Genomic DNA, 27805 nt, shown 5'->3' with positions numbered 1-27805 from the left:
TGAGAAGAGAAGGTAGGGCAACTACTTGATTGTATTTCTACATGTTCATACTACATACTCTGAAAATTTTAGAAAATTCGCACAAGTCTGGTTTTTTTTAATCACATTTTTGTTCATAAAAGGGGTTATAGCGTCCTTAACAGGCACTCTCTCCATAGGGCTACATGTAAAGACCAGTTATAGACAAATGGCCCTAAAATAAAACTGACACGTTCATTTATCCTGAAATTTTGCATATGATGTAGATTTAACATCTGGAATGTAATGCAAGTGGTGTCATTGCTACTCTTCTAAATTCATTTATAAAATGTCCGCCCCAGACCAAGGTGTGATATTCTTTGGATTTAGTCTTGTTGGTCTCAAGTAAGTTTTTCACCAGAAGTCTGTCACTTTTTTCTTTTCAATAAATTTCCCTTGTGGTTCTTTAGCTCCAGAGGGCAGTGTTGCAAGATACACAGGGGTGACTGCTCCTTCATCGATGGTTAGAGGTCCTTTATAGCTGCTCATATCCGTTGCTGTATAGCCTGGACAACACTGCAATAGGGAGACAGTAGAATGAATTATTATAAATATACGTCTTATTTCATGAACCACACTTCATTACTTGTAACATGGCAAATCATTATGAAAAATGGTTAACATTGCATACACAGTTGGTTATACACTCCCACAAGGTTTACTCATGGAACCAAAAACAAATGCTTACAATTCAGTTACAATTCTGGTAAATTAAAGTGGTATGGGGCCTAAACCTAAGTAGTTTGTAGTGTAGTATTATAGTATATGTTTATGTATGTTTATTATAGTATATGTTATTTCACAGCATGATATTGCTCCGGCAATTTTGACGAGTATTATTATAGCAATAGAAAATTGTCACTGTTATGGCTCCTAGTTGAAATACTATTTAACCATGTTAAGGCATTACTTAACTAGGTTATAAACCATATTTAACCATGTTAAGGCATTACTTAACTAGGTTATACATACTTACACAATTAATTAATATATCTTTGCGGGAATCATCAGCCTGAATATCTTTAGCTTATATCCTTGCCAGTGTTATGACTCCTAGTTAAACACTACTTAACCAGGTTAAGACATTACTTAACTAGGTTATACATGTACGTACACAATTATTCAATATATCCTCCCTGGAGTTGTCAGCCTGAATAGCTTTAGCTTGAATCCTTACCAGTGTTAAGACTCCTAGTATAAACACTACTTAACCAGGTTAAGACATTACTTAACTAGGTTATACATGTACTTACACAATTATTCAATATATCCTCCCTGGAGTTGTCAGCCTGAATAGCTTTAGCTTGAATCCTTACCAGTGTTATGACTCCTAGTATAGACACTACTTAACCAGGTTAAGACATTACTTAACTAGGTTATACATGTACTTACACAATTATTCAATATATCCTCCCTTGAGTTGTCAGCCTGAATATCTTTAGCTTGAATCCTTGCCAGTGTTATGACTCCTAGTTCAGACACTACTTAACCAGGTTAAGACATTACTTAACTAGGTTATACTTACACAATTAATCAATATATCCTCCCTGGACTTGTCAGCCTGAATGTCTTTAGCTTGAATCCTTGCCAGTGTTATGACTCCTAGTTTAGACACTACTAAACCAGGTTAAGACATTACTTAACTTGGTTATACTTACACAATTAATCAATATATCCTCCCGGCTTTGTCAGCCTGAATGCCTTTAGCTTCAATCCTTGCCAGTGTTATGACTCCTAGTTCAGACACTACTTAACCAGGTTAAGACATTACTTAACTAGGTTATACTTACACAATTGTGACCCCTCAGCACAACTGAGCCCTGAAGTCGCCAATCATCATTTTTGAGATATTCAACCAAAATATTCTGCTTGAAATTAGCTTTAAAATGATGTATATCATGTCTATAGTACTTGACATTTAAGTAGTGAAAAATCAATAAAACAGTCAATAAATCCTTTGTTTTCTATTGTTTATTGTTAAGTTCGATGGAGCATATCTCAATAGTGGCACTGGCGACATCCGGGCTCAGTTGTGCTGAGGGGTCACAATTAATCAATATATCCTCCTTGGACTTGGCAGCCTGGATGTCTTTAGCTTGAATACTTGCCAGTGTTATGACTCCTAGTTCAGACACTACTTAACCAGGTTAAGACATTACTTAACTAGGTTATACTTACACAATTAATCAATATATCCTCCCTGGAGTTGTCAGCCTGAATGTCTTTAGCTTGAATCCTTGCCAGTGTTATGACTCCTAGTTCAGACACTACTTAACCAGGTTAAGACATTACTTAACTAGGTTATACTTACACAATTAATCAATATATCCTCCCTGGACTTGTCAGCCTGAATGTCTTTAGCTTGAATCCTTGCCAGTGTTATGACTCCTAGTTTAGACACTACTAAACCAGGTTAAGACATTACTTAACTTGGTTATACTTACACAATTAATCAATATATCCTCCCGGCTTTGTCAGCCTGAATGCCTTTAGCTTCAATCCTTGCCAGTGTTATGACTCCTAGTTCAGACACTACTTAACCAGGTTAAGACATTACTTAACTAGGTTATACTTACACAATTGTGACCCCTCAGCACAACTGAGCCCTGAAGTCGCCAATCATCATTTTTGAGATATTCAACCAAAATATTCTGCTTGCAATTAGCTTTAAAATGATGTATATCATGTCTATAGTACTTGACATTTAAGTAGTGAAAAATCAATAAAACAGTCAATAAATCCTTTGTTTTCTATTGTTTATTGTTAAGTTCGATGGAGCATATCTCAATAGTGGCACTGGCGACATCCGGGCTCAGTTGTGCTGAGGGGTCACAATTAATCAATATATCCTCCTTGGACTTGGCAGCCTGGATGTCTTTAGCTTGAACACTTGCCAGTGTTATGACTCCTAGTTCAGACACTACTTAACCAGGTTAAGACATTACTTAACTAGGTTATACTTACACAATTAATCAATATATCCTCCCTGGAGTTGTCAGCCTGAATGTCTTTAGCTTCAATCCTTGCCAGTGTTATGACTCCTAGTTCAGACACTACTTAACCAGGTTAAGACATTACTTAACTAGGTTATACTTACACAATTGTGACCCCTCAGCACAACTGAGCCCTGAAGTCGCCAATCATCATTTTTGAGATATTCAACCAAAATATTCTGCTTGAAATTAGCTTTAAAATGATGTATATCATGTCTATAGTACTTGACATTTAAGTAGTGAAAAATCAATAAAACAGTCAATAAATCCTTTGTTTTCTATTGTTTATTGTTAAGTTCGATGGAGCATATCTCAATAGTGGCACTGGCGACATCCGGGCTCAGTTGTGCTGAGGGGTCACAATTAATCAATATATCCTCCTTGGACTTGGCAGCCTGGATGTCTTTAGCTTGAATACTTGCCAGTGTTATGACTCCTAGTTCAGACACTACTTAACCAGGTTAAGACATTACTTAACTAGGTTATACTTACACAATTAATCAATATATCCTCCCTGGACTTGTCAGCCTGGATATCTTTAGCTTGAATCCTTGCCAGTGTTATGACTCCTAGTTCAGACACTACTTAACCAGGTTAAGACATTACTTAACTAGGTTATACTTACACAATTAATCAATATATCCTCCCTGGAGTTGTCAGCCTGAATATCTTTAGCTTGAATCCTTGCCAGTGTTATGACTCCTAGTTCAGACACTCCTTAACCAGGTTAAGACATTACTTAACTAGGTTATACTTACACAATTAATCAATATATCCTCTCTGGACTTCTCAGCCTGAATGTCTTTAGCTTGAATCCTTGCTAGTGTTATGACTCCTAGTTCAGACACTACTTAACCAGGTTAAGACATTACTTAACTAGGTTATACTTACACAATTAATCAATATATCCTCCCTGGAGTTGTCAGCCTGAATATCTTTAGCTTGAATCCTTGCCAGTGTTATGACTCCTAGTTCAGACACTCCTTAACCAGGTTAAGACATTACTTAACTAGGTTATACTTACACAATTAATCAATATATCCTCTCTGGACTTCTCAGCCTGAATGTCTTTAGCTTGAATCCTTGCTAGTGTTATGACTCCTAGTTCAGACACTAGTTAACCAGGTTAAGACATTACTTAACTAGGTTATACTTACACAATTAATCAATATATCCTCCCTGGACTTGTCAGCCTGAATGTCTTTAGCTTGAATCCTTGCCAGTGTTATGACTCCTAGTTCAGACACTACTTAACCAGGTTAAGACATTACTCAACTAGGTTATACATGTACTTACACAATTAATCAATATATCCTCCCTGGACTTGTCAGCCTGAATGCCTTTAGCTTGAATCCTTGCCAGTGTTATGACTCCTAGTTTAGACACTACCTAACCAGGTTAAGACATTACTTAATTAGGTTATACTTACACAATTAATCAATATATCCTCCCTGGAGTTGTCAGCCTGAATATCTTTAGCTTCAATCCTTGCCAGTGTTATGACTCCTAGTTTAGACACTACTAAACCATGTTAATACATTACTTAATTAGGTTATACTTACACAATTAATCAATATATCCTCCCTGGAGTTGTCAGCCTGAATGTCTTTAGCTTGAATCCTTGCCAGTGTTATGACTCCTAGTTTAGACACTACTTAACCAGGTTAAGACATTACTTAACTAGGTTATACTTACACAATTAATCATTATATCCTCCCTGGACTTGTCAGCCTGAATGTCTTTAGCTTGAATCCTTGCCAGTGTTATGACTCCTAGTTTAAACACTACTAAACCAGGTTAAGACATTACTTAACTAGGTTATACTTACACAATTATTCAATATATCCTCCCTGGAGTTGTCAGCCTGAATGTCTTTAGCTTGAATCCTTGCCAGTGTTATGACTCCTAGTTTAGACACTACTTAACCAGGTTAAGACATTACTTAATTAGGTTATACTTACGCTATTAATCAATATATCCTCCCTGGACTTCTCAGCCTGAATGTCTTTAGCTTGAATCCTTGCCAGTGTTATGACTCCTAGTTTAGACACTACTTAACCAGGTTAAGACATTACTTAACTAGGTTATACTTACACAATTAATCAATATATCCTCCCTGGACTTGTCAGCCTGAATAGCTTTAGCTTGAATCCTTACCAGTGTTATGACTCCTAGTTTAGACACTACTAAACCAGGTTAAGACATTACTTAATTAGGTTGTACTTACACAATTAATCAATATATCCTCCCTGGAGTTGTCAGCCTGAATGCCTTTAGCTTGAATCCTTGCCAGTGTTATGACTCCTAGTTCATACACTACTTAACCAGGTTAAGACATTACTTAATTAGGTTATACTTGCACAATTAATCAATATATCCTCCCTGGAGTTGTCAGCCTGAATATCTTTAGCTTCAATCCTTGCCAGTGTTATGACTCCTAGTTCAGACACTACTTAACCAGGTTAAGACATTACTTAATTTGGTTATACTTACGCTATTAATCAATATATCCGCCCTGGACTTCTCAGCCTGAATGTCTTTAGCTTGAATCCTTGCCAGTGTTATGACTCCTAGTTTAGACACTACTTAACCAGGTTAAGACATTACTTAACTAGGTTATACTTACACAATTAATCAATATATCCTCCCTGGAGTTGTCAGCCTGAATATCTTTAGCTTCAATCCTTGCCAGTGTTATGACTCCTAGTTCAGGCACTACTTAACCAGGTTAAGACATTACTTAATTAGGTTATACTTACGCTATTAATCAATATATCCTCCCTGGACTTCTCAGCCTGAATGTCTTTAGCTTGAATCCTTGCCAGTGTTATGACTCCTAGTTCAGACACTACTTAACCAGGTTAAGACATTACTTAACTAGGTTATACTTACACAATTAATCAATATATCCTCCTGGAGTTGTCAGCCTGAATGTCTTTAGCTTCAATCCTTGCCAGTGTTATGACTCCTAGTTCAGACACTACTTAACCAGGTTAAGACATTACTTAACTAGGTTATACTTACACAATTGTGACCCCTCAGCACAACTGAGCCCTGAAGTCGCCAATCATCATTTTTGAGATATTCAACCAAAATATTCTGCTTGAAATTAGCTTTAAAATGATGTATATCATGTCTATAGTACTTGACATTTAAGTAGTGAAAATCAATAAAACAGTCAATAAATCCTTTGTTTTCTATTGTTTATTGTTAAGTTCGATGGAGCATATCTCAATAGTGGCACTGGCGACATCCGGGCTCAGTTGTGCTGAGGGGTCACAATTAATCAATATATCCTCCTTGGACTTGGCAGCCTGGATGTCTTTAGCTTGAATACTTGCCAGTGTTATGACTCCTAGTTCAGACACTACTTAACCAGGTTAAGACATTACTTAACTAGGTTATACTTACACAATTAATCAATATATCCTCCCTGGACTTGTCAGCCTGGATATCTTTAGCTTGAATCCTTGCCAGTGTTATGACTCCTAGTTCAGACACTACTTAACCAGGTTAAGACATTACTTAACTAGGTTATACTTACACAATTAATCAATATATCCTCCCTGGAGTTGTCAGCCTGAATATCTTTAGCTTGAATCCTTGCCAGTGTTATGACTCCTAGTTCAGACACTCCTTAACCAGGTTAAGACATTACTTAACTAGGTTATACTTACACAATTAATCAATATATCCTCTCTGGACTTCTCAGCCTGAATGTCTTTAGCTTGAATCCTTGCTAGTGTTATGACTCCTAGTTCAGACACTACTTAACCAGGTTAAGACATTACTTAACTAGGTTATACTTACACAATTAATCAATATATCCTCCCTGGAGTTGTCAGCCTGAATATCTTTAGCTTGAATCCTTGCCAGTGTTATGACTCCTAGTTCAGACACTCCTTAACCAGGTTAAGACATTACTTAACTAGGTTATACTTACACAATTAATCAATATATCCTCTCTGGACTTCTCAGCCTGAATGTCTTTAGCTTGAATCCTTGCTAGTGTTATGACTCCTAGTTCAGACACTACTTAACCAGGTTAAGACATTACTTAACTAGGTTATACTTACACAATTAATCAATATATCCTCCCTGGACTTGTCAGCCTGAATGTCTTTAGCTTGAATCCTTGCCAGTGTTATGACTCCTAGTTCAGACACTACTTAACCAGGTTAAGACATTACTCAACTAGGTTATACATGTACTTACACAATTAATCAATATATCCTCCCTGGACTTGTCAGCCTGAATGCCTTTAGCTTGAATCCTTGCCAGTGTTATGACTCCTAGTTTAGACACTACCTAACCAGGTTAAGACATTACTTAATTAGGTTATACTTACACAATTAATCAATATATCCTCCCTGGAGTTGTCAGCCTGAATATCTTTAGCTTCAATCCTTGCCAGTGTTATGACTCCTAGTTTAGACACTACTAAACCATGTTAATACATTACTTAATTAGGTTATACTTACACAATTAATCAATATATCCTCCCTGGAGTTGTCAGCCTGAATGTCTTTAGCTTGAATCCTTGCCAGTGTTATGACTCCTAGTTTAGACACTACTTAACCAGGTTAAGACATTACTTAACTAGGTTATACTTACACAATTAATCATTATATCCTCCCTGGACTTGTCAGCCTGAATGTCTTTAGCTTGAATCCTTGCCAGTGTTATGACTCCTAGTTTAAACACTACTAAACCAGGTTAAGACATTACTTAACTAGGTTATACTTACACAATTATTCAATATATCCTCCCTGGAGTTGTCAGCCTGAATGTCTTTAGCTTGAATCCTTGCCAGTGTTATGACTCCTAGTTTAGACACTACTTAACCAGGTTAAGACATTACTTAATTAGGTTATACTTACGCTATTAATCAATATATCCTCCCTGGAGTTCTCAGCCTGAATGTCTTTAGCTTGAATCCTTGCCAGTGTTATGACTCCTAGTTTAGACACTACTTAACCAGGTTAAGACATTACTTAACTAGGTTATACTTACACAATTAATCAATATATCCTCCCTGGACTTGTCAGCCTGAATAGCTTTAGCTTGAATCCTTACCAGTGTTATGACTCCTAGTTTAGACACTACTAAACCAGGTTAAGACATTACTTAATTAGGTTGTACTTACACAATTAATCAATATATCCTCCCTGGAGTTGTCAGCCTGAATGCCTTTAGCTTGAATCCTTGCCAGTGTTATGACTCCTAGTTCATACACTACTTAACCAGGTTAAGACATTACTTAATTAGGTTATACTTGCACAATTAATCAATATATCCTCCCTGGAGTTGTCAGCCTGAATATCTTTAGCTTCAATCCTTGCCAGTGTTATGACTCCTAGTTCAGACACTACTTAACCAGGTTAAGACATTACTTAATTTGGTTATACTTACGCTATTAATCAATATATCCTCCCTGGACTTCTCAGCCTGAATGTCTTTAGCTTGAATCCTTGCCAGTGTTATGACTCCTAGTTTAGACACTACTTAACCAGGTTAAGACATTACTTAACTAGGTTATACTTACACAATTAATCAATATATCCTCCCTGGAGTTGTCAGCCTGAATATCTTTAGCTTCAATCCTTGCCAGTGTTATGACTCCTAGTTCAGACACTACTTAACCAGGTTAAGACATTACTTAATTAGGTTATACTTACGCTATTAATCAAGATATCATCCCTGGACTTCGCAGCCTGAATGTCTTTAGCTTGAATCCTTGCCAGTGTTATGACTCCTAGTTTAGACACTACTTAACCAGGTTAAGACATTACTTAACTAGGTTATACTTACACAATTAATCAATATATCCTCCCTGGAGTTGTCAGCCTGAATATCTTTAGCTTCAATCCTTGCCAGTGTTATGACTCCTAATTCAGACACTACTTAACCAGGTTAAGACATTACTTAACTAGGTTATACTTACACAATTAATCAATATATCCTCCCTGGAGTTGTCAGCCTGAATGCCTTTAGCTTGAATCCTTGCCAGTGTTATGACTCCTAGTTCAGACACTACTTAACCAGGTTAAGACATTACTTAATTAGGTTATACTTACGCTATTAATCAATATATCCTCCCTGGACTTCTCAGCCTGAATGTCTTTAGCTTGAATCCTTGCCAGTGTTATGACTCCTAGTTTAAACACTACTAAACCAGGTTAAGACATTACTTAACTAGGTTATACTTACACAATTAATCAATATATCCTCCCTGGAGTTGTCAGCCTGGATGTCTTTAGCTTGAATACTTGCCAGTGTTATGACTCCTAGTTCAGACACTACTTAACCAGGTTAAGACATTACTTAATTAGGTTATACTTACGCTATTAATCAATATATCCTCCCTGGACTTCTCAGCCTGAATGTCTTTAGCTTGAATCCTTGAAAGTGTTATGACTCCTAGTTTAAACACTACTAAACCAGGTTAAGACATTAAGACACTTAACTTGGTTATACTTACACAATTAATCATTATATCCTCCCTGGACTTGTCAGCCTGAATGTCTTTAGCTTGAATCCTTGCCAGTGTTATGACTCCTAGTTTAGACACTACTAAACCAGGTTAAGACATTACTTAACTTGGTTATACTTACACAATTATTCAATATATCCTCCCTGGAGTTGTCAGCCTGAATGCCTTTAGCTTGAATCCTTGCCAGTGTTATGACTCCTAGTTTAGACACTACTAAACCAGGTTAAGACATTACTTAACTTGGTTATACTTACACAATTAATCAATATATCCTCCCGGCTTTGTCAGCCTGAATGCCTTTAGCTTGAATCCTTGCCAGTGTTATGACTCCTAGTTCAGACACTACTTAACCAGGTTAAGACATTACTTAACTAGGTTATACTTACACAATTATTCAATATATCCTCCCTGGAGTTGTCAGCCTGAATGTCTTTAGCTTGAATCCTTGCCAGTGTTATGACTCCTAGTTTAGACACTACTTAACCAGGTTAAGACATTACTTAACTAGGTTATACTTACACAATTAATCAATATATCCTCCCTGGAGTTGTCAGCCTGAATGTCTTTAGCTTGAATCCTTGCCAGTGTTATGACTCCTAGTTTAGACACTACTAAACCAGGTTAAGACATTACTTAACTTGGTTATACTTACACAATTAATCAATATATCCTCCCTGGAGTTGTCAGCCTGAATGTCTTTAGCTTGAATCCTTGCCAGTGTTATGACTCCTAGTTTAGACACTACTTAACCAGGTTAAGACATTACTTAACTAGGTTATACTTACACAATTATTCAATATATCCTTCCTGGACTTGTCAGCCTGAATGTCTTTAGCTTGAATCCTTGCTAGTGTTATGACTCCTAGTTTAGACACTACTTAACCAGGTTAAGACATTACTTAACTAGGTTATACTTACACAATTATTCAATATATCCTCCCTGGAGTTGTCAGCCTGAATGTCTTTAGCTTGAATCCTTGCCAGTGTTATGACTCCTAGTTTAGACACTACTAAACCAGGTTAAGACATTACTTAACTTGGTTATACTTACACAATTAATCAATATATCCTCCCTGGAGTTGTCAGCCTGAATGCCTTTAGCTTGAATCCTTGCCAGTGTTATGACTCCTAGTTCAGACACTACTTAACCAGGTTAAGACATTACTTAACTAGGTTATACTTACACAATTATTCAATATATCCTCCCTGGAGTTGTCAGCCTGAATGTCTTTAGCTTGAATCCTTGCCAGTGTTATGACTCCTAGTTTAGACACTACTAAACCAGGTTAAGACATTACTTAACTTGGTTATACTTACACAATTAATCAATATATCCTCCCTGGAGTTGTCAGCCTGAATGTCTTTAGCTTGAATCCTTGCCAGTGTTATGACTCCTAGTTTAGACACTACTAAACCAGGTTAAGACATTACTTAACTTGGTTATACTTACACAATTAATCAATATATCCTCCCTGGAGTTGTCAGCCTGAATGTCTTTAGCTTGAATCCTTGCCAGTGTTATGACTCCTAGTTTAGACACTACTAAACCAGGTTAAGACATTACTTAACTTGGTTATACTTACACAATTAATCAATATATCCTCCCTGGAGTTGTCAGCCTGAATGTCTTTAGCTTGAATCCTTGCCAGTGTTATGACTCCTAGTTTAGACACTACTAAACCAGGTTAAGACATTACTTAACTTGGTTATACTTACACAATTAATCAATATATCCTCCCTGGAGTTGTCAGCCTGAATGTCTTTAGCTTGAATCCTTGCCAGTGTTATGACTCCTAGTTTAGACACTACTAAACCAGGTTAAGACATTACTTAACTTGGTTATACTTACACAATTAATCAATATATCCTCCCTGGAGTTGTCAGCCTGAATGTCTTTAGCTTGAATCCTTGCCAGTGTTATGACTCCTAGTTTAGACACTACTAAACCAGGTTAAGACATTACTTAACTTGGTTATACTTACACAATTATTCAATATATCCTCCCTGGACTTGTCAGCCTGAATGTCTTTAGCTTGAATCCTTGCCAGTATTATGACTCCTAGTTTAGACACTACTTAACCAGGTTAAGACATTACTTAACTAGGTTATACTTACACAATTATTCAATATATCCTCCCTGGAGTTGTCAGCCTGGATGTATTTAGCTTGAATCCTTGCCAGTATTATGACTCCTTGTTTAGACACTACTAAACCAGGTTAAGACATTACTTAACTTGGTTATACTTACACAATTAATCAATATATCCTCCCTGGAGTTGTCAGCCTGAATGTCTTTAGCTTGAATCCTTGCCAGTGTTATGACTCCTAGTTTAGACACTACTAAACCAGGTTAAGACATTACTTAACTTGGTTATACTTACACAATTAATCAATATATCCTCCCTGGAGTTGTCAGCCTGAATGTCTTTAGCTTGAATCCTTGCCAGTGTTATGACTCCTAGTTTAGACACTACTAAACCAGGTTAAGACATTACTTAACTTGGTTATACTTACACAATTAATCAATATATCCTCCCTGGAGTTGTCAGCCTGAATGTCTTTAGCTTGAATCCTTGCCAGTGTTATGACTCCTAGTTTAGACACTACTAAACCAGGTTAAGACATTACTTAACTTGGTTATACTTACACAATTATTCAATATATCCTCCCTGGACTTGTCAGCCTGAATGTCTTTAGCTTGAATCCTTGCCAGTGTTATGACTCCTAGTTTAGACACTACTAAACCAGGTTAAGACATTACTTAACTTGGTTATACTTACACAATTATTCAATATATCCTCCTGGACTTGTCAGCCTGAATGTCTTTAGCTTGAATCCTTGCCAGTGTTATGACTCCTAGTTTAGACACTACTTAACCAGGTTAAGACATTACTTAACTAGGTTATACTTACACAATCATTCAATATATCCTCCCTGGAGTTGTCAGCCTGAATGTCTTTAGCTTGAATCCTTGCCAGTGTTATGACTCCTAGTTTAGACACTTCTAAACCAAGTTAAGACATTACTTAACTTGGTTATACTTACACAATTAATCAATATATCCTCCCTGGAGTTGTCAGCCTGAATGTCTTTAGCTTGAATCCTTGCTAGTGTTATGACTCCTAGTTTAGACACTACTAAACCAGGTTAAGACATTACTTAACTTGGTTATACTTACACAATTATTCAATATATCCTCCCTGGAGTTGTCAGCCTGAATGCCTTTAGCTTGAATCCTTGCCAGTGTTATGACTCCTAGTTTAGACACTACTAAACCAGGTTAAGACATTACTTAACTTGGTTATACTTACACAATTAATCAATATATCCTCCCTGGAGTTGTCAGCCTGAATATCTTTAGCTTGAATCCTTGCCAGTGTTATGACTCCTAGTTTAGACACTAATTAACCAGGTTAAGACATTACTTAACTAGGTTATACTTACACAATTAATTAATATATCCTCCCTGGAGTTGTCAGCCTGAATGTCTTTAGCTTGAATCCTTGCCAGTGTTATGACTCCTAGTTTAGACACTACTAAACCAGGTTAAGACATTACTTAACTTGGTTACTTACACAATTAATCAATATATCCTCCCTGGACTTGGCAGCCTGAATGTCTTTAGCTTGAATCCTTGCCAGTGTTATGACTCCTAGTTTAGACACTAATTAACCAGGTTAAGACATTACTTAACTAGGTTATACTTACACAATTAATCAATATATCTTCCCTGGAGTTGTCAGCCTGAATGTCTATAGCTTGAATCCTTGCCAGTGCTATGACTCCTAGTTTAGAGGTACCATAGGACCTCTCAGCCCATCCTTTTTCTTTTAGAGATCCGTCCTTAGCGGAGCTACAAAAACACACACACACACACAGATGATTTAGGGACCGTTCACAAACACTTGTAAGTGGGGGCCTAATGCAAAAAGGGGGGCCTGTAAAATGTTGACCCTCCTAAGGGGGGGGGGGCCTGAAAAAAAATTCAGAGTTTATATACTTTTCTATGGGGTTGACCCATAATTTTCATGTCAAAAGGGTGGCCCTGAAATTTTTGAGGTCTGTAAAGGGGGGCCCCAAAAATGTTTTGCAATGAAATTTTTTGCATCAGCCCCCCCCTTTACAAGTGTTTGTGAACGGTCCCTTAATGTTAAAATTTGGAAACAAAAGATTTAAACTTAATTTGTTACAAAACAACAAAGCAGCAGAACAAGTTAACTCACAAAAGTTCAGAATTAATGAGTTTTTAACAGTTTCTTAAAAGTATTTGTGGATGTTGCACCTCTGATGTGCTGTGGTAGATTATTTATGCCTTTGGCAGCTCAGTAACAGGGAATCTGTGTTTTCCAGCAACAGAGTTGTATAGACCACTTGACATCACTGTTTATCAACAAAGGCGAGGGACTCGTCTTTCGATATGCTTGAACGAGTGGCTACACTGTTCAATGGCTTTCATGTACTATATGAAATGTGGCGGGCGATTTAAAATGCACATGCCCTTAGCAAACTACGATGCGTACGCACACTGCAGGGCAAAGAACAATGGAAATTGCCATAAATCGCGCGCATACTGCCGGGCAATGACGTCACATGCCAAGTGGTCTATAGGAGACAGGATTGAGCAAATGTGAAATTAACAAACTGCTAAATATTACTTTTGCTTACATATCGTTATGAATTCGGCAAACAGCCGAATCTGTATTCGTCTTTAGGTAAATTCATGTTACACATGAATTATTTTGGAATTAGCGAACAAGGGATCAATGCTTTCGATAATAGAGGGCAGTAAATATAATTTTTAACAGTGATCAGCGTGATAGGTAAGCAAGAGGGTGGCATACAGGGTTTAGCTAACAGTGCAGCGCATTACTGTCCACAATGATCATGGTTGAAAAATTTAAATGCTGCCTCTGCAACTAAAGTGTTGATCGCTTGTTCGCTAATGCAAAACAGTTCATGCGTAACATGAATTTATCAAAAGACGAATATGGTTTCGGCAGTCTGCCAAACTTATAAAGATATATCACAGCATTCTTGAAACGACTTTTCAACTCGTCACTAATCGTAAGTATAACTGCTGGCTAGACTTACAACATATTGGCTATAATTATACCGTTCTACTATACTTACTTGAGGAATTCCTGCATCAACTGTATCACATCCTGTTCCGTCGCAGCATTCTTGAAACGACTTTTCAACTCATCGCTAATCATAAGTATAACTGCTGGCTAGACTTACAACATATTGGCTTATAATTATACCGTTCTACTATACTTACTTGAGGAATTCCTGCATCAACTGTATCACATCCTGTTCCGTCGCAGCATTCTTGAAACGACTTTTCAACTCATCGCTAATCTTAACGTAAGTAGTCGGGCCACATTCACTTCCTATTTGGCACACTCTATAAAGGAAACACACAGACAAAAAACAATTAAGGTAAACAAATACACATACAGTCCAAACTCTTTTATCCGGCCATGATGGGACCAAGTATTGTCCGGATAAGTGTAAAATCTGGATAAGTGAAAAAGTGAATTACATGTAATTCTGAATTGACTGCAGTACTGAAATTGGGACAACAAAATATTGTTTCACCATTGGATTGGTAACATGAAATATGGTATTTGAGTGCTTTATGCAACATAGATCATTCAAAGCATTTTCCCTGTGAAAAATTGCAGCTGAATAACAGAGAGATCCGTATCATAGAGGTCTGGATAAGAGAGAGAGAGGTTGGACTGTATTACAATTGGAATGATCATTTTAACGAACTAATTTAATAAGTTAAATGTACCTTCCATGTGATCTGATGATAGGGAACAGGGTATGACAAACAGCTAGTAGTCCATCAAAATTCGTAGCCATTGTCACTGGTGCTTGCGCTGAGACAGGTGTTTGGTCTGCATGCTTTATAAGACAAAATCAAAGATAACGCTGTTATGCATGATGTAAACTAGCATCTTTCTGTAAAGATGCTATCTAGTCAATCAATTTGGTCTTTGTCAATCAAACAAAAATACTTGAACTTGACAAGTCTGAAGAAATCTCGACCACTCATGGACCGGCTGACTGTGTTCACCAACAGCATTCTTGCAGAAATACTATAACTTATTATGAATTCTCATCCAGAAAGCCTAAATGTATATACTTATTTAGATTACAAATATGTGAAACGATCAAGGGAAATGAGTCACACGTCGGCAATTTTTAATTAGAAGTTTTGTACAGCATTTTCTGGCAGTTTACAAATGCTACATTTTGATGCAAACCCCGTCAAAATTGGACATCTGGTTACCGAGTTATGAGTAATTTATCAATGGCTGAAAACAATGTAAAACAAAAAAAAATTAAACACTGTTTTTGCCAATATCTCAAAAACAATATTAGCGACATCCGACTCATTCCCCTTGATCATGTCACATATATTGCACAAACACTAAAAATACAAGATACATATTTGGTGCATACGCACCAATATGAACCTCGCGCCAATCGATCCGTGTTCAACGTATAAGTGACGTATATTTCATTGCTTAAGCTTGGAGAAATAGGTAACCCTGAAAATAGGGACCCAAATTTTATGATTTTTTTTATAGCTATAATACTGTTAGGTGTACGACCCCCAGGTTTGTTTTATTGTATTCTTTTTTTTTTTTTTCATTCATTTGATACCACCCCAAGGATAATACTAGAAACCATTGATCCACCATAAAACTCTTTGACCCAACATGACACCCCTTGACCATCATCAATATTAACCTTTGACTCACCATGACCCGCCATGACACTCCTTGATGACCCATACCCCTTGACCCACCATGATACCTCTTGACTCACCTGCATGACCCACCATGACACCCATTGACCTACCCGGACGCCCCTTATCCCACCATGACATCCATTTACCTACCATGATACAAGTATACCAGGCACATGCATGACAAATAATCCGGAGGTACACTCTGCTTCTCCTGCCTCACCTCTTTTGGTGATGGTAGGGAACTGGTATTTATTAAGCATCCTTGGCAGACCTGCCAACTGTCCCTCATTTTGAGGGACTGTCCCTCATTTGGGGTTTACCAAAGTGAAAATGAGGGACAGTCCTGTTTTCTGAAAATTTCAGTGATGGCAAAGTTAAATGTAAGAACAGCAGAAAATGATGAAAATGTCACTTTAAAATTTGCTACAGCATTCTCTTCAGTCTATTGTGATACATTTAGACCTGCAAAACCTTCTCTGAATTCTGAAAGTATTGCACACCTCAAATCTTTGAATTTGTCGGTACATGTACAAGATTTTGGTCTCAATGTCCCTCATTCTGACTTCGGTAGGTTGGCAGGTCTGCCTTGGTATAAAACCTATTTGTACCCTCATACCCAATCAAAGCCCCAGTTTTGTTGATAGCATTGATCACTGCATAAAGATGGACAGCCGTTCAATGGAGAAGTCAAAATAAAGATACAATCAGATAGATAATGTCACTGATGACAAACCTACAAAACATGGAAATCAAGCTCCATGGGAATTTGCATGCTATGAGCAGGGACAGGCGATTTGCGCGGAAAAGAATAGCAAATTGCGCAGAATTGATCGGAACTTTTTTTTCAGTGCAAATCATGTATCCCTGCCCATAGGGAAAAAAAATAGCCAATTGCGCGGAAAAAAAGTTCCGCGCAAATGGCCTGTCCAAGAGATTGGTGGCAGAGTAATGAGGGTTGGCATCAGGGACTAATAACACTAAGAAGAGTAAGACAAATATTTTGTGGATGTTTGCAACTTTTAGTTTTAGTAAGTGTTTTGCACTTCTACCTACAGGTGCTAGATAAACAAGGTTTTCCTTACATCCCCCACCTATACAGTCTACAACACTGTTGAACTGTGCTCTTACTTTGAAAGCAATTCCTGCATTATTAACCAGCACATCTAAGCCTCCATGCTCCTTCACAAGATGATCCCTCAGTCTATCAATACTCTTCTGATCATTGACGTCAAGTTGATGGAATCGTGGGTTCAGGTTCTCTTTCTTCAATTCTTCCACTGCAGCCTGTCCTCTTCCTTCATCTCTTGCTGTTAGATAAACGACTCCATTATCGATCTGTTTGCATAGCGCTCTCACTGTTGCAAACCCAATGCCTTTGTTTGAACCGGTGACCTAGATTAAGAGAAATAGAGGTTATCCACTTTACTTTACTCATGTGTGACTTCTAAAAAAAGGCGCTGGTGCCCGTAGTATTCCTCATTCAAACCAATTCAATGCATGACCTCAGAGTTACCTGTATGACTTTGGTGGGCTATGTTGAAACAGTCATGGTTGCACATGCAGGTACTTCCTTTGAAAGTCCAAAACATGATATAGCAGTCGCTGATAGGACATGCAGGTTATAGAATTATAGTGAAGGGGTTGATAGAGATACGCAATGTCGCAATCTAGTGTTCAGATATCGGTCGTCCTATCATGCAAATTTATTACTAAGTTTTGAGTAAAAAGCATCTATGTTTTTGCTATTCAAAAAATGCGCATAGAGGTTGTATATGAGTGGTTGTGAAGAAATTCCAACCAAAAGGCCAATTATGGCCTATAGGAAAAAAGACACTTGAGTTTTTCTATTTTTGAAAAACTATAGAAAGCTATCGTAGGATGTGTTTCAATTTATAAATGGTGATCAATGCTTAGTTGATCTTTTTATTAATCTCATCAGCTACATTTTACTCAGCTTAATTTTTAGATTACCTAGTATTTTAGCATATTGTTCACCTGAGACTCAGTTGTTCACAGCAGAAAAATAAATCTGCAGTTCTGCACAGCTATATAACTTAGGTCTAAAATGCCTAACTTTTTGACATTGGCAATTTGGTCCATTTTTAGTGACAGAGATTTTTTTGATAAATAGAACATACAATGTCTATTATGGCATTGTGTAGGCATATGTTTTAACAATAACATTTCGTGACAGAAATCATGTTCTACTATGAAAATTAAGCACGAGTACTATTTGTTGGGAAAATTAGAATTTTGCAAGAATCCATGGACTATTTTGTTCGATTTATGTCAACCAAAAGAACGCACAAGTCGACTTCAGTTGACCAAAATGGTAGCTCCTGCCTCCTGGTCACCTCAGATATGTCAGTATCAAGCTGCTTATTAAATATTCATGAAACCGACCACATGGTCACAATTGGTGGATCGGATTGGTTGGAATTAACGCCACGTGCTTGACCTTACGGGGGTCAGAGATATGCATTCATGTATGAATGGCTGCTGGCTAAACAGCAATGTGAATATAGATTAATCACCGACATTTTCGATGTTTGTACCGGGGAATTTCAGACACGGAGACTTCTACAAATTCGTCCAAAGGTAACCAAAGGGTTGGGGATCGCATTTTTAACTGTTTAGGAATTGAGGTCTGCTAAAAAGTAGACCATTTCAGGGACTGCAATTGCATGGTGTAGATGTCACATTTTGAACAGTGAGCGATAAGCAGTCAGAATTAATAGGTAAATTTTCACGGGAAAATTTTCTGGACATGTGACACCCATGGGCGCAGACATATTAGCATTATGGAATGTGACCCCGAGCACAGCGGGTGTTCTTCCAATGTATTTGAATAGGAAGAATTCTTACTTTGAGTCAAAATAAGTTACTTGGCGCAAGTTAATAATGTTATGTTAAGAGTTTCCGTAGATAAATATTTTTTTCCGTAGATAGATATTTTTGAAATTACGTTTTGATGATATTGTGAAAAAATTAAGATAACATAATATTCAATAAATTTGCAATGCACAAATATCTATCAAAATCGCGGTCAAAAATACTATTCCAATTCAAAATTACTAAGACTTGAATAGCGAGGTCACCGCCGGGGGTCAGAGATCAGGCTCGAGGTTACACTCACATTGATACGCATTGGTCACGTGTCCAGAAAATTTTCCCGTGAAAATTTACCTATTAATGTTGACTGATAAGTGACCAATTTGGCTTTCAGCACAACTTATTGGGCCTTGCTCACATATCGAAACCTTTGGGGAACTAAGATTTTCCGAGCTATTCCAAGCTTGAACTCCTATGGGAACACAGGCTAAAATCGGGTCTTATTTTACATCTCTCTAGTGATATAACTTGGATCTGCTAATTACATAGAGCTAATACTGTGATCTCTTGATTTTTTCAAAAATAAACATGCTCGAAACTTGTTTAGACTCGCGTAGCTAGGGGTAAATTTTTATATTTAGTCAAAAATCGTGAATGGCTGCTGGCTAAACAGCAATGTGAATATAGATTCATCACCGACATTTTCTATGTTTGTACCGGGGAATTTCAGACACGGAGACTTCTACAAATTCGTCCAAAGGTAACCAAAGGGTTGGGGATTGCATTTTTAACTGTTTAGGAATTGAGGTCTGCTAAAAAGTAGACCATTTCAGGGACTGTAACTGCATGGTGTAGATGTCACATTTTCGAACAGTGAGCGATAAGTGACCAATTTGGCTTTCAGCACAACTTATTGGGCCTTGCTCACATATATATCGAAACCTTTGGGGAACTAAGATTTTCCGAGCTATTCCAAGCTTGAACTCCTATGGAAACACAGGCTAAAATCGGGTCTTATTTTACATCTCTCTAGTGATATAACTTGGATCTGCTAATTACATGGAGCTAATTCTGTGATCTCTTGATTTTTTTAAAAATAAACATGCTCGAAACTTGTTTAGACTCGCGTAGCTAGGGGTAAATTTTTATATTTAGTCAAAAATCGTGAAAATTTCAGTGTAAAGTTCGCGTTTGCTGAAAAAACGGGAGTTTCTAGTCAGCTTCTATTCACCAGAAAAATAAACAGCGCCACCTAATCACTTGGATCTATTGAGTAAAATTTCTTCAATGTGACCGCTTTCCATTGATGTAACATTCATTTTGATGGCTTCAGATTAAGACTCGTGTGTGTTCAAGAAAGAAAAAATATCGTGAATTAGAAGTCGGACTGAAATATAGTCATCACGCCGTCATATCCTAAAGTAATATTCAGATTTCCTTTTACAAATTAAGCCTATTGCTAGCCGTCCAGCGCGTATTATTTTGCACAAGGTCCAATGCACGCGCTTGACGTCGTGTGCGTATACGCGATGGTTATGCTGTCAAAGGAAATCTGAATATTACTTGAGTCGTTTGCACAGACCTGAACATTTCGACTCACTGAATGCGCAAAGCCAATCGATCAGGAGGTAAACAAACAACCCGCTGAAGAGGTTAGGTAGGCTATTGTGTGTAACATGGGCAAGCTTCTTCGCAAAGTTTGTGTAGATTCTTCTCGTATTTGTGGCCAAATTCAAATTTATTTTTTTATTATTCTGTATAAACCACAATATTTCAAAATTAGTAATACAGAATAAAGGTGTATTTTTGTTTGCAATAAAACACAATATAAAGTGGTTAAAATAGCAATAAACGAGTCGTATGTCAAAATAAAAATTTGACCGATCCTCCAAATGCGTTGACAGTGTATCGATCTGTGTTCACTATGCGTGACCTGTGCGTTCAGGCCAATTTTGATAGGGTCCTTTTCACTAAAAAGGTTTCCATATGGTGTGCCTGTCCAATCTTAGTACAAGGAACTTTAATATACGATGTCCTCATTCACAAACTGATACTGACTGTCCATCGTATAAGACTGTTACCGTACGGCAGTATGGTGAAGGAATATTACACAGTCAAGAATAGGCTCCATCATTTTTTTATTATGATCCCTCCCAGTCTCCCGAAACATCAAAACATCAAAAGCGTTGCACTTATGCTTACTTAAGACTGTCCTTTTTCACATAACGCAGACAAAGTAGGGCCAACTTTCCCAGAAATGATCAAATTTTGGCAAGAAATATCTCTGTGTAATCCTATGTAAGTCCCATATCACATCGTTATCGGCGATTGAGGTTTTTTTTTCTGAAGTTTCGTTGGTACCCACCAGCGTCATGCACGTGACGTGACACAGCTAATATAATCGACCGGGAATCGGGGATCGTTAAAACGTCAACAAATTTCAAAACACAGAAAGCAGTAAACTTAATAGCGAGCGGTCCGAATTTTGAGCCATACAAGTTTACGTGGCCGTGGTGAACTAGTCCAATCTGTTCTTTTAAATTTATATGTAAATATGTATTGTATTTGGGCCCCGGTCTAGGCGAATTTGGCTGACTAGCAAATGTGTTAACTAAGGTTTGCCTCTCGTCTACAATATGCAGCAACTGATATGAAATCTCAAGAAAAGATAAGTAAGCTTTATGATCTGAAAATCAAAAGTGAACTTATAAACACAAAACGTACTATGGCACTAAAAAGCCCCACCAAGGATATACCACCTTACCACAGCTATACGAGACATTTCTCAACGGATGAAGTACAAGCGTCGGATTAGACAAGGATAAAACTGGATGTGAACAAGCCAAACAAGGTAATTTTAGACAAACTTTTCACAGTGCAGGTTCGAAAATCCATCAATTTCAAGTAGGTAAAGACAGCTTGTAACCCAAGTCTCTCTTAGGGGAGCACACCACTAAGTGAACCACAAGAGAACCGGTGAACGTCCTTTTTGATGAAGTTCACCCGGGGGAGTGCTGGGAGTGCTGGGAGCCCGGGGGAGGGTAGTACAAGGAACTTATACGATGTCCTCATTCACAAACGGATACTATCTGTATCCGAATTTTGAGCCATACAAGTTTACGTGGTGAACTAGGGGGGAGGGGCAATATACTGGGGACCATAGAATTTTTACATCAAATATAGGGGATCATATTTTTAACACCAAAATTATGTTACCTGGCCCCTGGCTTGTGGCTATCAAAATGTTGCATGTTTTATTTAGTAGGCCATACGCTTAATACAATTAAAAACTGAGATAGGGGGTTATAAAAAATTAGCCCATCAAGGAGGGCCATAAAATATTAGTTGACTCCAGTCAACAGTGGCGTACCGTGACCGCCCCAACCCCGGGGGGCTGAAGAAGAAACAATTTTGCCGCCCCTTCCTTAACAGCCCGAAAAGGTTGACCCAATTTTTTTCACGGTCGTTTGAAAAAGTGAAGAGCAAAAAAAAAAAAAAAAAAAAAAAAAAAAAAAGGTTTTAGGCGCTAGCGCCTAAAAGCAACCTTTTTCAAAAGTTTTTATGCTTTTTCAATTTTTGGCGCCCTTTTGTCTTTGCTAATTCGTTTTGCCGCCCCCTTCGTTTTTGCTGCCCCTGTTTTTGCCGCCCCTTCTTCTTCCGCCGCCCCTTCGTTTTTGCCGCCCCCTACTTTTTACCCAGGGCTGGTGCCCCAAAGCCCCCAAAAATACGCCGCATGGTCAATGACCCCCCCCCCCTGTCAAGTGGAGAAAATTTTAAATTTATTACTATTGTTTCAAGGGGGGTTCAAAAAAAAAAAAACAGCCAAAACATAAACACATCATTAGTATGCATATTGAGCATGCACATTTATTACAAATGCATTTTGCGGTTTGCGCATGAGCATATATTACATATTTTTAAAATAGGTTTTAAAATGGGATAAAAAAAAGTAGCTTACATACTTTGTAACATAATGTATGTGCCGATTTCAAATGCTATGTGTCGAAATAAAGATATAAATGAAAAATATGATTATTACGTAATATCTAATCAATAAATAAATTAATAACTCGAATTGGGCACATGATTTACGAACAGAGAAAGAGGCTTACGCATCAAACACTGGAACATGGCAACATTCAAACATTACAAACTAGCGCACGAGATCAAATTAATGATGCTTAATCGTTATTCTTAATATATCAATATACAGGGGAAAGAAGATCGAATTACGCATCGCACACTAGCAAATTTCAACATGAATTTACAAATGGAAACAATTTACAAATGGTCTGGGGTTCAAGTCCTGCACAGGCAGGTGTCCGCAGTTTTACTCTGGTATATCTGCCTTAGGGGTGTGATTTTCAGGGTAATTTTGTGCCCGGGTACACGGCGCATTTTTTAGGCGGAAAATGAAAAAAAAAAAAAAATGCCAAAAAAAACAAATTTTTGAATTGAATTTGAATGCATTTTGATATCATTAATAGAGTATGACATGAAAACTATGTTTTTTAGGTCAACCATGATCCTAGCATTTAGGTCTAGGTCCAGAGACACTACAAAACCGAAAAAATAAAAAACTTTAAAAAAATTATAACAATTTTTTTTTTTTTTTTTTAATTTCGGTACCGGCAGGGAATTTCCTGCCCGGTAATAGGATTATCGAGCGGACTCGAATTCCCGGACTCACTCACACCCTTAATCTGCCTATGCATGTTATGTTTCCATTTGTAAATTCATGTTTAAATCCTGAGGGGGGGCACTTCAATCCGGGGGGGGGGGGGCACATCAAAAATTTTTGGTGGGTATGCTCCCGAATTTTGAGGTGGTGGGTCTTTGGGAGCTGACGGCGTGCCCGGTAAAAGGGGGTCTTCGGAGCTGCGAACCGGCTGTGAACAAGTAAAATGGGGTCTTTTGGAGCTGCGAAAAGTCAAAATCAAGGGTCTTTCTTGGCTTTTTGGTTGAAAGTCGCCTGAAAAAACAAGAAATATGAGGAATGAGCAATTTTGGGGCTTTTAGAGCTGAAAGTATCCAAATCAAGGGTCTTTCCCAGCTATATTTGGTCAAAAATAGGGGTCTTTCGAGCTGCGAAACCCAAAAGGGGGGGTCTTTCCGGGGGAGCATACCCGTATGGTCATTTGTGTTGAGTGCCCCCCCCGGGACTTCAATATGAAATAGATATAGGTGTAGGGCTGGCGCTTCCGCACTAAGGCCCTTAAAGGGAATGCCGAATGGTGAGAGCAAAATGTAAAAAATATGGGGTCATGGGGTGAGAGCATGATTTTTGGCATTCGGTGAGAGCAAAATGTAAAAAATATGGGGTCATTGGGTGAGAAGATGACCATTTTTTAAATGGAATCTTTGGGTGAGAGCCAAAACAGTACCACAGAAACCTTGAAAATCAAATTTCTAGTTCTAAATGACTTCAAATAAATGACTTCAAAATTAAAGCAATATTATAACATTATCATACAAAATAGATTAGCATTTCTTTGACATAAAATGTTAGTTTTTACTGTCAGATATATCCCCTTTTATTTTTGAGCCGAACAACTACGTCAAAGCAAAGAAAATTGGAATTTACTACCAGCGCCAGATGTCGCCAATACGTACCACTCCTTCGGTCATGTTATGGTACGCGACCCTTTGTTGTGTAGATCACCGTCCCGCACTATGTGTTATGAACATCGTGTATGCGTTCGACTAATAATTCCATCGTAATAATAAGACGCCGGTTCCGGCGCTTTATTCAAAATATCGGATTTTGACAAAACTACAGCACCTAGAGTCTTGATTTTTGCAGGGTATATTGGTTTAATAAAGTACAATATAATTGTGTAAAAAAATGAAATTTAAAAAATCAGTGAGGGCGTCCTCAACAGCAAATGTTATAATATGGCTTTAAATGAAAATACTGTCAAGTGGAGAAAATTCCAAATTAATGAATTGTACAAATACATATGTTTCTGGTTATCTTGCAAATAACCATTTTATTCATTCAATTTGAAGCTTGAGATCAATATAACTTCACATATATATTGCGGGATTGTTTTTTTAATTTGTTCCCATTATCGTACACCCAGTGTATATATCATATGAGGTAGGTTAGGTTTGCTGAATACTAGTATATAATTCATGCCTTTGATCGATATCGTACACCCTGTATATCATGTGAGGTAGGTCTGCTGAATATATAATTTAATCGATGACCTCAATACTTCCCTCCACCACCAAATTTGATTTTTATAATAATTCTATATGAACTACATTTTTTGATATATATTATTTTTGTCTTAATTAGTTCCTTCCTGAGGTCTACAGAATATATAATACCATGGGAAATTGTCCATTTGTTCCCAATTTCTTAAATACCATGTATCATATCTTCAGCCTGCTACGCTAATTGCCAAAGTCATTTTTTGAAAACAAAGAATAAAATGTGGTTCAACTATGCATCAGTTATGTAATCACTCTAATTATTTCTGATTATTCCCTTTCATTTGTATCATTATCATTTGTTCTTGTGCAAAGATTGGTGAGTAAATATGTTTAAATGCATGCTTGAACCATATTTTGTACTTTATTCGTCTAAATGACTTAGGCAATTAGTGTAGCAGGCTGATGATATACAGTTTGCAGAATACATTACATTAAAATACCATGTTTATTCTTGTAATTTGAAACTTGAGGTGCATGTAAATGGGCAATTCCAGTTGAAATCCACACTCCCCCAATTGAAAACATGTCCATAAACAAAAAGGGTGTAGATTTCAAATGGAGTCTACTCTCATTCAGGTAACCCCACTCACTGAAACATATATTCCAGTTGACATCCATACACCCCCTCATGCGCGTATTTTGGGGGGGCTTTGAGGCGCCAGCCCCGGGTAAAAAGCAGGGGCGGCCAAAATGAAGGGCGGCGGAAGGAGAAGGGCGGCAAAAAAAGCGAAGGGGCGGCAAAAAGAATTAGTTTAAAAAAAGGGCGGAAAAAAATTGACAAAGCATGAAAAAATTGTACTTTTAGGGCGCTTTTTTTTCTTTTCTTTTTGCTCTTCACTTTTTCAAACGACCAAGAAAAAAATTGGGTCAACCTTTTCGGGCTGTTGAAGTAGGGGCGGCTAAATTGCATTTTCTTCAGCCCCCCGGGGTTGGGGCGGCCACGGTATGCCACTGCCCCTATGGAAGACATGTCCTTACTCTGGTACACAAGGGGTGTAGGTAACCCCATTTGAAATTCACATTTCTTATGTGGAAGATTAAGGTCATGTCTTCCATAGTGGGTCTAATCGCCCAATGTGACTCAGCATCCAGGGAAGCTTTTTAATTTGTTTCCGGTATCTTTACAACACATGCCCATGCTCATTAACTCAATTTGAAGCTGGAGAACAATGTAACATAAAGTGGGAATTTTATTTTTACTTTGTTCCTGATATCGTGTGAGGTAGGTCTGCAGAAAACAATTAAATTACATTCCAGCATGTGTATCAGTCGCTGATCATGAACAAGATCAAATGGCAGTGTATATGAACATCACATACGACATATCATACGACATCACATCACATACGACATCTCGTACGACATCACATCACATACGACATCTCGTACATGTTTGGCTAATATTTTGATCACATTAATTATACAACATTCTGCATTATTTTATTTATTAATTAAATAATGTACTGAATCAGGGTTGTAGCTAGGATATTTTTAGTGCTGGGTGGCATTTGATGAAAATTGTGCACATTTCGCAATTTGCTGTCAAAATTGAGCAAATTCTTGACTGATTCAATAAAATAGTGCAATTTTGGACTCTTTAGGTCCGTTCATACTACCACCGCATTTGCGATGCGTTGCTTTGCGATGCCGTGCAAATGCGGTGGTAGTATGAACGGACCTTTTGAGTGGTGGGCTCCAGTGCTAAAATTACAGCTGATTGGTGGGCTCCAAAACTGAGTGGTGCCACCCACCACTGCCCACTGTAGCTACAATCCTGTACTGCATTGTTTTATTAAAAATCCAGGGATTTTGTCACAAGTACAGCACCTAAAAAAATAAAGCCTTGATTTTTGCAGGGTATGTTTATGTTAGTTCACTTAAGGGGTACTACACCCTGTGGTAAATTTGGGATTATTTTTGCATTTTTCTCAAAAAATAATAACACACTGGTAACAAAAGTTATGTATATTATTGGGGCAAGGAAACCAACTACTACACTGAAATTTCAGTGACTCAAGACAAGCGGTTCAGTATATATGATAGGAAACAAGGTACATTCTAGCGGTACCTCTTTTTTTATCATAAATAACAAACCATTTGTCTTGGGTCACTGAAATTCCAGTATAGTAATTGGATTCCTTGCCCCTATAATATACATAACTTTTGTTACCACTGTGTTATTAGTTTTTGAGAAACATGCAAAAATAGACACAAATTTATAGAGGGGTGTAGTACCCCTTAAGAACATTAATAATCTCATAAATATCAGAACTTGACAATAATTAAGTGTGTTCTCAGCCAATGTTACAATATAGCTTTAACTGTACAAATATAGAAATATAGGGCTTTCTTGCACTACACCCTCGAAATATTAAAAGCTTACATATATCAGCTACAAAAATATAGAGTAAATTACAAAAATTAATCTATCTCAAGTAAATTTCATATCCAAGGAATTTTTTTTATGAAACAATTCTTTCTAAAACA

The 27805-nt window shown here is 37.5% G+C and overlaps 1 protein-coding gene across 1 annotated transcript; it reads right to left on the bottom strand.

Moving 5' to 3' along the window:
* Positions 1–130: 130 nt before the first annotated feature.
* Positions 131–22002, bottom strand: LOC140167896 (carbonyl reductase [NADPH] 1-like). Its single transcript, XM_072191185.1, has 6 exons — positions 21864–22002; positions 17396–17659; positions 15302–15414; positions 14783–14908; positions 13213–13357; positions 131–534 (listed from the first exon to the last, which is right to left on the bottom strand). Exons 1-6 carry the CDS (start codon positions 21879–21881, stop codon positions 373–375), a joined length of 828 nt encoding a protein of 275 aa, XP_072047286.1. The 5' UTR covers positions 21882–22002; the 3' UTR covers positions 131–372.
* Between the last annotated feature and the right edge of the window lie 5803 nt (positions 22003–27805).

Source organism: Amphiura filiformis, chromosome 13 (genome assembly GCF_039555335.1).
Source record: "Amphiura filiformis chromosome 13, Afil_fr2py, whole genome shotgun sequence".
Lineage (NCBI taxonomy): Eukaryota > Metazoa > Echinodermata > Ophiuroidea > Amphilepidida > Amphiuridae > Amphiura > Amphiura filiformis.
The sequence above is the reverse complement of the archived record's forward strand: the minus strand, read 5'-3'. Positions and strand labels throughout refer to the sequence as shown.